The sequence below is a fragment of the Xenopus laevis genome, chromosome 4S, assembly GCF_017654675.1.
Source record: "Xenopus laevis strain J_2021 chromosome 4S, Xenopus_laevis_v10.1, whole genome shotgun sequence".
Taxonomy (NCBI): Eukaryota; Metazoa; Chordata; class Amphibia; order Anura; family Pipidae; genus Xenopus; species Xenopus laevis.
In genome coordinates, this window is record NC_054378.1 from 116,260,699 (window position 1) to 116,273,843 (window position 13,145).

The window sequence follows — 13,145 nt, forward strand, 5'->3', positions numbered from 1 at the left end:
CTGTTCTGCTACTCAAAGCCCTGGATATCCTGAAGCTATGGCTGCAAAGAAGCTGCAGCACTGAAGATGGAGACCCTGTCAGTAGATACTGACCAACGATACCTTTATCTGCCCCCCAACCCGAGATGCCACAATGTAAACCAGGAGCCAGCAGCTCTTCAGATGTAGCAGAACTACAACATTCTCCCAACAGCCTGTTGTAGGATGCCAGTTGAGCTGCATCTGCCCAACCCTGATGTAAACAAGGTCTCACTTTTCAGCATTTATCTCCCCCCCTCCCCCAATCCATATCTGCAAATGCTGCAGAAAACAAAAGTAGCATAACATTACATTGAAGAATGCACTTAAATCATTTTGACATTTTCTCTGTCCAAGTTTGGCCAGATGTCTGCATGGGGGCAATGTGCATAATCCGGAAGATGCATGGCTGTGCTTTAACGTCAGATTGATCCGTTTCATTCCTTGCTGTGCAGGGAGACTAAAGGCTCCCAAACACGGGCCAATAAAAGCTGCCGACAGACCGAGTCGGCAGAATATTGGCCCTTGTCTTGGGCCATCCCATTTGGGCTTCCCCGGTCAATATCTGGCCGAAAGTCGGCAAGATCTCGATCGGGCAGGTTAAAAAAAATCCCATTGAATCTCTGCCGCATCTGTGCGTGTATGCGGTCCCACGATCCGACCTCCCGTATCAGATGCATAATGATCCGATCGCTGGGCCCGCCTCAATGTGGGCATATCGGGGAGAGATCCGCTCGTTTGGCAAGCAAGCGGATCTCTACGTCTATGGCCACCTTTACTCCACATGCACAAGGCAATCCCCTTGCACTGAATTTTGCAATAAGGAGTGCTTTCACGTTTAATGCTTGTCCTATTACAAGGATGAACTGATCCATATAAACACAATAGAAAGGCATTGGACTGTAGGAATTAAAAAAAAATAATAATTTTAAAGGCTCTCTAGCTGTTACTACAATTCCCAGAAGTATTAAAAAAAAAAAAAAAAAAAAAAAAAAAAAAAAAAAAAATGTGGGTCAGCGCAATTTAAAACAAATGTTTTTTGACAGACATATAATCTAAGGCAATGGGAGGGAAAAGCCCAATAAGCTAGGAGAAAATGAAGTCTATAGCACTAGTCGTAAAATGGCTTTCTGCAGCACTAAATAAATTACACACATCCTCACTCAAGGCGTGGAATAGTTTTTTTTTTTTGTGGAAGAGTCATCGATTCCCTGACAAGACTAGGAAAAGTCAGGTTTAGCCAGTAAAACCTGTCAGGCATACGATTCCCTGAGGAAGAGTTAAATTAACCCTCACGAGCAGCAAGGTTGCACACGGAGAGTTAATACACACACACAAGAAAAAAAAAAAAAGAATTGCAACTCCACAATAAGATTGTGTTCAGCATTGTATGTTTCACTGCTTGTTAAGACATTTCCAGCCCAGTAGAACTGGTGCAGAGGAGTCTCTCCATACTGCACAATGGATATGAAAAAAATAAAATTGAAACAAGTTCTGCGCACTCCCAAAGCCAATGACTGCTCTCTTTCCCTCTCATCAGAACTGGCTCTAAATCTAGCGAGGGCAACGGCAGCGCAAAACTTGCAATTTTCCACATCACCCCAGTGATTTTGAAAGGTGCATTCAAGGTTATTATCGAAGCCGGTATTAACTTGGGGGTCGTAAATGGCAGCTTCCGCAATAAGCAGGAAGTGCCAAAATATCAATATAAAGAATATATCTATTGGTTTTCTCTGTAGGATGGTGGGGTTACTAGCGGATAGCTTTCGCCAACAGAGAAATCAACTACCCCCCCTCCAATGTCTATTGGAGGTAAATGCACAATCAAAATGAGCAAATACTTTAGGGATGGTTAAAAAAAAAAAAAAAAAAAATTTAAAAGAAAACCTGCACCGTCGGCAGATTAAAAAAACCCCATGATGTTACAGGTATAAGTAGTTAAGCAAAATGCATTGTATGATTGCTCTTTCAACCCTGACAAGGGCCACATAGGGCCCCAAACCTCTCATCTCCTCACACCTTCAGAGTCCATCTTTAAGAAAGGAGGAGGAGCCTCTAATGGAAAGTATCACAGTCTGAGGTCACCATATGTCTAGGCAGAAGTCCCTTTCTGGGATCCCATGAGGTATCTCGCTCTGGTGGGACAGCTCCTTCTGTCCCTCTGGGAATCCCAGCTTGCAGACTGGGTGCACAGATCCACGCCAGCCCATCCTTTTTAAGGGACTGCATCTCAGATCCATCCCGTTTCACTCAGGGAGTGTCTCTTTAGGTGATCAGAGACTGTCCTTGCTTGTGGTGGTGGCCTCTTGGTCAAGCTTTCGTGACACTTTGCCGTTCTCTTTTTTGTCAAGGAATTTATCTTGGGACATCCAGGGATGAGCCAGGACTTGTTCCAATGATGGTCTGTCTGAGGGTCTCTTGGATAAACACCACTCGATTAAATGTTGGCACTCTGCAAGAAAGCACATATACAATGAGCACTCGTGTTTCTCTGCACATAAAAAATGCAGGATTTACATCAAATTATTCCTACTCTAAACTGTTCATTTACATCCGGCCTCAGCCTTAAGACAAATGGCCAGAGAGTGCATGGAATATCTTGTACTTAATATGCTCTCTCGGGTCAAGAAGCTCTTCTCCTTATCTGCAGTTTTCCTGAAGGACAAGGTCAATGCTAGCCTTAAGGAGACTGCAGGGAAATGTACTTTTCTAACCACCTCAGCAATATGTACAGAGCGTCAGCCAGTAAGCACCTTGCAGGAATCAGGGACGCTTCTTTTACACTGCAGTTCTGCCCCACCCGAGAATCAATGCCACTGCCACTAAGGGAGTATTTGTCTTACCTCTAGACACCCTGCAGCGATACTGGATCTTGCCCTTCAGGATTTCATCGTCATGTTCAAAGGGTATGTCTCCGCAGACCATGTCATAAAGCAAAATGCCCAGGGACCACACTGTGGCAGACTTTCCGTGGTACTTATGGAACCTGATCCACTCTGGAGGGCTGTAAACGCGTGTACCTGTAGGAAGAACACAAGATGGGGAATTAGATACATTTTTTTTTCTAAATACATAGCTTGGTGCCTCTAGAATAGGAACAGGCAGCATTTATTAATCTAGATGCTGAGCGCTACAGTGTCAAAGCCTTAAACTTACCGTCAAAGTCTGTGTACACAGCATCCCGGAGAAGAGCACCGGACCCAAAGTCTATCAGCTTCAGCTCAGCCGTCCTGAGATCCACCAAGATATTCTCATCTTTGATGTCACGGTGGACAACATCGCAAGAGTGGCAGTGTCGCACGGCTTCCACCACTTGCCGGAAGAAATTGGCGGCTAGTTCTTCTCCCAAAGCTCCCCTTTCTGTGATGAAGTCAAACAAATCCTGAACAGGCTCTGGCCGTTCCATGATGATGATGAAGCCGTCCGGTCTCTCGTACCAGTCCAGCAGCCGGATGACGCCGCGGCAGCCGCTTGACACTTTCTTGAGAAGATATATTTCAAGGGGAACCAATGTTCCGTTCTGTTAAATAAAAAGAGGGAATGGTTAGAAATACATCTAGGTTGATCTACTAGAGCCACCTTCTCCCATTGATGACTGACTGAAGGACTCCAGATGCTAGAGCCACCTTCTCCCATTGATGACTGACTGAAGGGACTCCAGATGCTAGAGCCACCTTCTCCCATTGATGACTGACTGAAGGACTCCGGATGCTTTTGCCAAACACCCCAGGGCCTAAGGCTGCTATCTATTTACAATTTCTGTAACTTCTCAGCTGGGTATTCCCAAGTATGAAACCCATGTCACCCTCTTCTTTACTTTATCTGGCCTCTTGGTTGTTATATTAATCTCAGCAGAAGAGAAAGCAGCGACTGTACTTACCATATGCTTCATCTCTCCGATACGATCCCTAGATACATGCTTGATTGCGACCTGAAATAAAAGAAGAGTTGTTTACTTTCCCCACAATCTATACAGTACTGAACAACAAGTACGCCATTGCTGGTTTATTGCTAGGGTCAGCTGGCCATTATTTAAAGGAACTACAGATTGTACTTATACATTTATCAGAACCTTATGTTTTACCATTAAAAAATATATATTAATCACAACATTACTGAACTAGAACTCAGACACTATTTGGCTTTGTAGCTGAATATCCCTGAATCTGGACCCCCCCCTCCCCAGTTATAAATAAAAGAACAGAGGTTTTGTTTACTTACAGGTAGTTTATCGGAGATCCGAACACCAGAGTAGACCGTACCGAATCCCCCGGTACCAATGACAGGACCAACTTGGTAGCAATTTTCAAAAGGTTCTTTCACTGAAATCAAATCAAATAAAAAAAGATAAGTCAGATGCTCAATACACGGGACAGAAAAGTCACAATACAGATAACAATACAATACCGGCAAGATTAGGATTACTACAAAGAGGGAATTGAAGCAGATCCATGTTTACTGCTCCAGCACAATGACTCAATGTGTGAGGTCCGAGCGGACCCCCGTCCTGTTATTTCTGAGACGGACGCATGATCTCAGAAGGGTATTACTCATCCTGCTCGCTTTTACCAAATGAGCTGAATTTGTGACTCATGATGCAGGGGGAAAAAAAGATGAATAAATAAAAACCCCCGTGACTCTCATCTACTGCAAGGTGATGAATTCCAGAAAATGCAGCATGGGAGGTAGGGATAAAATTGCCACCTGTTCTGGGGGGGGGGGGGGGGAAATAGGGGCCTTCCTATACCTGTTGCTTATACTATTGGCATTAGGTAGCTGAACCAGTAAAATGCCAGTCAGGTGGGAACCCTAGTTAAAGAGACTCCCAGCAAAAGAAGGAAAGTCCTATTTGCAAGCATGCGGGCAGCCCTCCCTAACACAGCTATGCGGGCATCCCAGGGAAACCCCTCCCTCAGGAGGAGACCACCCCATCAGCTCACACCACCTCCCGTCCCCAATCAATGCTGCAGCCTGCTGCTCATCTGCAAAGCACTGCACCCTGTCTGTGTAAATCAATGGCTGCAGCAGGTACAACCCGTGCGTACGGCTGCAACTCCCAGCAAATTCAAAGTAATGTTATATCTACCGCAAATACACTTGTACTGCAATGGTGGTGCTGGTCCTACATCGACTCGGCAAGGTCCCTTAGCAACAGTAGTAAATTCACCGATCCACACACACACACACACTAGTGGGGGATGTGGCCCCTCGTTTTATTATTATACCACCAACAAGATCGTGTTGGTGGTACAGGGTCCCTTATCCGGAAACCCGATATCCAGAAAGCTCCAAATTAATGAATGTCTCCCATAGACTCCATTTTATCCAAATTTTTAAAAAGGATTTCCTTTTTCTCTGTAATAATAAAACAGTAGCTTGTACTTGATCCCAACTAGGTTATAATTAATCCTCATTGGAAGCAAAACCAGCCTATTTGGGTTTATTTCATGTTTAAATGAATTTCTAGTAGACTTAAGGCATGAAGACCCAAATAACAGAAAGATCCGTTCTCCGGAAAACCCCAGGTCATGAGCATTCTGGATAACAGGTCCCATACAATAATAAAAAAGGGGCCACGTCCCTGACTGCAGAGAACAGTGTGTGTGCAGATCCATGAATTTACTACTGTTGCAACTCCCAGCACCCTTAGGGCCAACAGCCCAATACAGAGCTCCATACAAGGAAACTCTCTGCATTTGGAATACAATTCATATATAAAAACCATGTCCAATTAAACTGCACCCCAATGGCAGCAGGTGGAACAGGCACATGCCACACACAAATACTTCTATGCATCTCAATCAGTGATTAAAGGGGATATCCACCCAGAAAAAAAAAAAACGTTTTTAAGGCAACTAATCTGTCCCCTGGGTCTGACTCTAGAAACAAGAAAAGCAGAAAGTCTGTGATTCAGCAGCTACAAAGGATCATGAGTCAGAACCGGCAGTGCCAAGACAGATGCTGCTTTCAGTAACAATTATATGGACAATCCACTGAAAATTGGTTTCCAATACGTTTTTCATTATGCAGTATTGAGGCAAAGACCCCCTATATTTAATACAAGTCCACCTATAGCAGCAGCAGCTCCTTCCCACGTGTATCAGCCCCTAATTACCTTCACACAGAGACTCCTGATCTGCAGCCGCTGAAAAGACGGACGATGGAGCCGCAGGAGAATGATAATAACACTGGAGCGGCTCCGGGAAACGGCTGTGAGTAGCAAGCAGCATGCTCCCGATTCACGGCGATAGCAAAAGAAAATCCGCGTGCGATCGATCTCCCACAACACAACGTGACTCGCCGGCCGGTAGAACAACGAGCTCCACGTGTGGGCAGGACGACTAGAGAATGTATCTTTTTTTTTTTTTTCTATAGCTGAACCAATCAGCGCGCAGCGCCGTGTTATGGGGCGGTACAAAGACCCGGCCAATTGAAACGCGAATTCTATTCCCGCGCCTTGGAGGGGCAGGGTGCCCCGATGCAGCCAATCACTTCGCGACGCGGGACAAAGCCTTTAAATGAAGAGGAGTGAGGGCGGGGAGATTGTCGGTGACTAATAATACAAATCTATTGTGGTGTTTTTGTATTCTTTTAATTCAGGACCCGCCTTTTCTAGTTGCTCCAAACACCCGCGCTCGTTATACAATTTCGTTTTCTTTGCGCCGCCTATAAATACAAACGCGCCCATTGATAGTGAATGGAGCTGCTCCTTGGCGCGCTCCCATCGGTCTCTATGTTTGACCCTTAGGGCTGGGAGAGTCTTCATTGTATAGGCCTTTGAACAAACAGTGGGGTTTAACCACCCCCCTCCTCATTTGGCACATTCCTAAAGTAAATTCCAGTTAAGACGCCAAAGCTGCATGAGGGTGAAACCATCAAGGGAAGGGGGGGGGGGAATAAATTCTGCAGAAATTGTCCTCAAGTGTTTGGTTTATGATGCCTCAGATTTTTTTTTAAGCATTACATCTCTACAGACTCAGGTCACTAAATTGCTATAAATAAGCCTTTAACTTACTTTCTATAAATGAATTTATATACTAAAATATGCAAATATATAAAATTCACTGATTATTTCTATAATAAAGGGGAGGGGTTGGTCTACTATGGGCTGTGAGCGTCACTGAGACTTTTTGGAGGGGTTTGTAGTACAAAGCACTTGTAATCAAGTATAACAGATACTCTTGGTATATACATATCTGCTAATGATTAAAGGGGATCTCCACCCCAAAAATGTCTTTAAGGGCAGAGACACCGATAGAGATTCAGGGGGGATTAGTCGCCTGGCGACAAATCACCTCTTCTTTGGGGCGACTAATCTCCCTGAACTGCCTTCCCGCCCGCTAGAATCGAAATGCCGGCGGGATGGCACTCGGAACGCTTTGTTTTCCCGAAATCGGCTCATGAGGAAACTTCAGGGCAATTTCGGAAAACGAAGCTAGATTCTAGCTGGCGGGAAGGCAGTTCGGGGAGATTAGTCGCCCCCAAAGTAGAAGCGTTTTATCGCCGGGCGACAATCTCCCCGAATCTCAGCGTGTGTCTCTGCCCTCATTGAGACTTTTTTGGAGGGGTTTGTAGTACTTGTAATAAGAGCATAATAACAGATACCCTTGGTATATACATATCTGCTATATGCATCTCTGCTAATGATAAAAGGGGATCTCCACCCAGAAAATGTCTTTTGCAACTGAAAGCAGCATCTGTTCCCTGGGGCTGACTCTTGAAACAAGATAGCAGAAGGTCCTGCGATTCAGCTGCCGTGACGGTCTGTCTAACTGTATCAGCAGTCAGAACCAGCAGTGCTAAGGCAGATGCTGCTTTCACTGCTTATTATTTGACAAACCACTGAAAATGGCTATGGAAAACCCGACGCGTCTTCATTATGCAGTTTTTGAGCAAAGATCCCCTTTAATTGTCATTGATTCAGATGTACTTTATATTACAAGGAGGAGGCTGGGAATTACAATTCAGCTATGTCTGACCCCCCCCAGGTTGCGAGAGTCTTCATATGTACTTTGATTTCCATTATGGGAGCCTAAGGTTTGCAAGGAAACCAGATAAATCAAACTCTCCTGGGTGTATTAGATCAATGTCCCTCTGCAGAGATGAATGGTGTGCCTATGATAAAGGGGGCCTAGGGGTTACTGATTTAGTGTGTTAGATACAAAATAAACTGTTGGCACGCTCGCATTTGTTACTGACACTCAGTTTAAATTTGCCGACAGGTGCTTCACTCTCTGATCCTCTGCTTACACAGTCCCAGAGACTGCATTAACTCCTTGCTGCCCAACGCTCCTATAGCATACAATATATTTCAGCAAACCCTAATTATTATTATTATTTTTTTCATTAGCAGCAGAATACAAAAAAAGAAGAATCTGCCCTATGAAATTAAATCTGCAGCCTGCATTGCCCTTCATAGAACAGGGCAGAATACAATGGCAACTTGATGTAATGCCCCAGGACACAAGGTAAGTCAGTTGTTTCAGGTATAATACTTCCAGAATGCATGACAGTATAAAGAAATTGCTACCAGAATGCAGGTAAATGCATTATATTATAAACACAAATCACAATAGAATTAATACAACGCCTCGTTAAGAGAAATACCATGGCAGATTAATTGTAGTTCCAATGCTCTTAGCATCCCCCCAAGCCTTCTTTTAAAAATCCACCTATGTCCATAAATATATGAGTGTACACAAAGGCCTTTGCACTTGCATTGTATTACACAAAATAAACAAGTTCATCTTAGAAGGGAACTGCCCCAACATCTATTTCAGGTGCTAATGAGGGGTGCCCTGCCCATGTGTTTACACTTGTGATAAAGGCTCTTTTGGGCAGTTCCAGGAGCGGCCACTAGGCGTCAGGCATGAGCCCAATGTTGACATTTTTCTTGCCAGCACTACATTTCACAGGAATCGGTTTAACCTCTTGTTTTTAACCGTTTATGGTGCACTATTTTTTTTTATACATACGACAGTTTGAATGTTGTCAGAAAAGACAAAACCAGCCTTCTTTGCCCAGCAATGGCACTACCCACCCTCAACGGAGAAATCGACACATTTAGCTCATAAAATACAGTAAGAAAAGTCAAACAATTTCCATTACTATAGGTAAAAATGCCTTTTCCACCCCAGCGCCAGAACTGGACTCTGCAGGTACAAATAAGAACTGTCTGCAACTCTGGAAGAGCCACTGTTATGTAACTAGGCATCACCAAGCGTACGCAGTGATTCCCAGTGGAAGCTGCACTACTGATTTAATCTTATAAACATCATTTAATAATGCAGCTCCGATGTGAGACGCTATCCGATTGCACGCCTCTCTGCCCAGATGCACACCAAAACAACAGCAACCGTATTTATTCAGCATTTGCTCCGAATTGAGCTTATAAAAAATCCAGTCCCTATGAGCTTACAGTCTCCTATGTAATTGACTGCTTGCAGCATTTCCCCTGCCAAAGGGAGGTATTTGGACAGGACAGACCAGAACTTAAAATACACCTAAACTGGCCTCAGTGGTCTGTCCTGTGTTATTTATATATCAGAGGTCCCAAGGTTTGACATGATCCATTTTACAAAACAAACCACCTAGATGTATTTGCTTTGGGCTGAGGGCAGGCTGCCAGCGGGCAAAGTCTTTAATTGTTACGGCGTATATTTTAATCGCAAGGAGTGTTTTACGCGCCCTCATATCTAGGGTGTTCCTCACACTCCCACCCAGCCAACAGAAACAACACGCACATTTGCATTGTCACCAACACTGTATAGGTATTTTTTTATATTTACAGTTATACAAGTTAATCAAAGGCCAGGGTCAGTTTCAGGGTAGCCCTAAAATAACAGGGGCCACTGGGATTTGTACTACAACAACAACAACAACAACAACTATTCCCCAATTCACACGGGGTCCTGGCCTTGTTACATTGCCCCTTGAAATGCTACAAACATCTCCTGGTGATTTTTTTTTTTTTATCAACAAAATTAAATTAAACAACACCCCTGCATGCCAGGCTCACAAAATCACACATTGGCAGATTTCCCCTTTAATGCCTTCAAGTAAGGCATTAAAATAATAATTTCCCCTTTACTGCCTTCACAATTTCCCCCAATAAACATAATAAGCAAGGTTCCTGTTTGAAATTGAAACCATTGGACTTTCCAATGGGTTGAAGTCGCTGTTTGTTGTTATTTTACAACCCCCTCCCCTCAGCAGGCTAAATATATAAGTGCGTGGATTCCCCCTTGCTGGTTACCAAACGCCCCCACCTACTCAGTGCCTTATTGATGGGAGAATCCAACACACACCCCTCAGCTGCTGGAAAGCCGCTGTTATGGATATCACATGATGATGATATTCCAGAATTCGAGTCATCCAGTGGGGGGGGGCTGATCATATCAGTCCCGTGAGCCAACTCTGCCACTCGAATCATTCCTTGTGCATATGATGCCGGAATCCGAGTTTATTATGAGTCATTGGCCAACAAATATTTATATTGCCCAAATGCATGTTTGCGGTTCTGGGCTCAGCGGAGTGTTGCCGCTTCACCGTAGCGGGTTTGCTGTATTTATTTGCTTTATTATGTAGATCCCCCACCCAGGCTTCCAATATATTTATCTTTTTTCCCTATTAATAACATCGGGATCAACAATCATTTTCACCGGCCAGGTGGCAACCTTAAGCCCAAGGCTCAAAAGCCTACATGTATCTGGCAGTGATAAGTCTAAAGCAACTGGACATGCTGAGTAATCTTGGAAACATTTCCCCACTCATCACAGCAGCTTCTTCGGTTTGTATCTATCTATCTATCTATTTCCCAGGTTATTATACATGCAACATTCTCAAAACTGTATCAATAAATGATAGAAAGTAATAAGACTGACAGGCCATGCAAAAAAACTGTCACTTACCAGCTGGCAGGTCATCCTTGGGGAAGACGGAATTCAGATGATAATTGTGGATCTTCTGGTGGTAAATAACTTGTACCGTTGACATTTTTGATGGGAGATGGACGAGAAGCGGTAGGCGAAAGAGGATTTCAGAGCAGTTTCGGTGCAGTGGCTGCAGGAGATTCCCCCCTACCTCCAAGCACTGGTACAGTCCGGAGCTGCTGAAGTCCAAGCAGAGATCAGTCCTCTAAGATAGCAACGTTCACATTGAGTGGAGCTCAAGGACTCTGCAACATGACACTGCCTAGGGAGGCAGAGGAGGGGCGCTGGTTCCCTCCTACTTTACCCTCCCCCCTGTGAGAACACACCTACCCACCCATCAATGACTAAGTATGGAACTGCCTAATTCTACAACAAACCTCAGGCTGTTCAGGGAGCTGGGGGCTGATTTAAGGGCAATGACTTACTATGCACCGGGAAATTACAACCCTCCTTATTTTGCCCTGGGGGCGCGATTAGATTGTAGGCTGCATACAGGGCGTTTACTGTCATTTGCTTATTATAAGAGCCAAGCCTTTGTTATTGTATAATAGGATAAAATACAATGCAATGTAAACATTATGCTCTGTTCGCTAGAGCTTACAATCTAAACGGTACTCTTCAACCACTTGCTTTCCAGCAACAGCTGAACTACTTTTCCCACCATGAAACGTGTTGTTCAGCAACAGCCAGAGACTGATCTGATGATGTTACCCAAGAACTTCAAGTTTAACCCTTTACCTGCTATCGATGATGAAATCGACGACTGCTGCAGTCGGTCGTAGTACATTTTACGGTTCCCTTCTGGGTTATGTGATGCTCGTGTGAGTTTGAGTTGCTTTGCAATGCACAGTTTGCAAAGAATACACCATGGCTGGCAGGCAAGCGGTATATTAATTAAATATACACAAAAACCATGCCGAAACTGGGAAATGTGCTTAGTGATGTCATCATAACACACACAAAAAATAAATAAATATATATATATATATATATATATATATATATATATATATATATATATATATATGCAGCCTTATAACACAAAGGATTCACAGCACCAAGAGAGGTGTGCAAGGGGTTACAAATAAAACTATTCTTTAGCAATCAAAGTTATAGTAAAATTCATTCTTAATGTATTATTTTCCTATAAATCATCCATAAAGTATATCGCAATAGGTGATTCGGTAGAAGCCTATTATTTTATCTGTATATTTATGTTCAATGAAATCAGCACAAGCAGCCATGATTGCTCTGATGAGGCGACCTCGCTCACTTGCACTCCTAAAACAGTGCCCCCTGTAGGTCAAACAATGCATATTTATCAATCCAAACCCAATGTCCCAGCTCTCTTTCATTGGGCTTCCCTTCAGCCTGGCACCAGCAGTTTGGGTTTGTCCCTGTAGTACAGGAGTATGCAGTAAGAACGGCACGCCATGCTAAAAACCTGATGATATAAATAACAAATAACAATGCCTGTGCCTGGCAGACACAGGAGCTAATGATGGTCCTGCTTTAATAGCGTGTGGGCTATATTTATTCTCATAAAGTGCTGGCACTATTACATAGCACTTGACCCATATCTGTTTTCAGGCACAGGGAAGGAGTGGCCATGTGTGTAAGTTACTGGAATCTGATTCAGCTCCTCGTGCAGCCATCTGCCTGAGACACAGGTACCAAAAATGACTACTATTCAAGGAGATATAGGGTGGGGGTACCTTTGTAGAGATTCTCCATATCTAAAAAACATGCTTTACGAAGGGGGATTGAAGAATGATTCATCAGTTAAAGGATCACCTTCGATTTTAACCCAGGGCCACACAAGAGCCTGGCTAAATTGGATTCTAAAGAAAGATCTAGGATTTGCACCAGGCTGCAAGGTCAGAATCCATGTATATTTCACTGGAACCCTAGCAAGGAGTACCTATGCTATTACTGAAGAGAGCATGTGTATTGGCAGCAGGACAGGTGCATTCTAGGCTCTAAGGCTGGGAAGGCCTCCAATGTCTACAAATGGGTTGAAGACCTGCCTATCCCAAAACTGTGACCTCGTGCAAACCCGTGTGATGTCACAGTTTGACTCCACCTCAATCCAGGTAGCGGAGTGTGCCAGAAAGCTTATCGCTTTTGCTTATACTCCAAGGACAGATAGAGATCAGCAGTGTCCAGATAGGTGCAGAGAATGCAACATACTAAGAG

General features: G+C 43.9%; 1 protein-coding gene across 2 annotated transcripts; it reads right to left on the reverse strand.

Annotated features, from left to right (window-relative positions):
• Positions 1 to 1,211: 1,211 nt before the first annotated feature.
• On the reverse strand, positions 1,212 to 11,195 carry pim1.S (Pim-1 proto-oncogene, serine/threonine kinase S homeolog). Of its 2 annotated transcripts, none has more exons than XM_018261413.2 (6): positions 10,929 to 11,195; positions 4,240 to 4,340; positions 3,899 to 3,949; positions 3,175 to 3,538; positions 2,862 to 3,038; positions 1,212 to 2,470 (listed from the first exon to the last, which is right to left on the reverse strand). In XM_018261413.2, the coding sequence occupies exons 1-6, from the start codon at positions 11,011 to 11,013 to the stop codon at positions 2,292 to 2,294; spliced, it is 957 nt and encodes a 318-aa protein (XP_018116902.1). In that variant the 5' UTR covers positions 11,014 to 11,195; the 3' UTR covers positions 1,212 to 2,291. The 2 variants fall into 2 exon arrangements, with proteins under 2 accessions (XP_018116902.1, XP_018116900.1); XM_018261411.2 differs by lacking the exon at positions 10,929 to 11,195 and adding an exon at positions 6,134 to 7,247.
• Between the last annotated feature and the right edge of the window lie 1,950 nt (positions 11,196 to 13,145).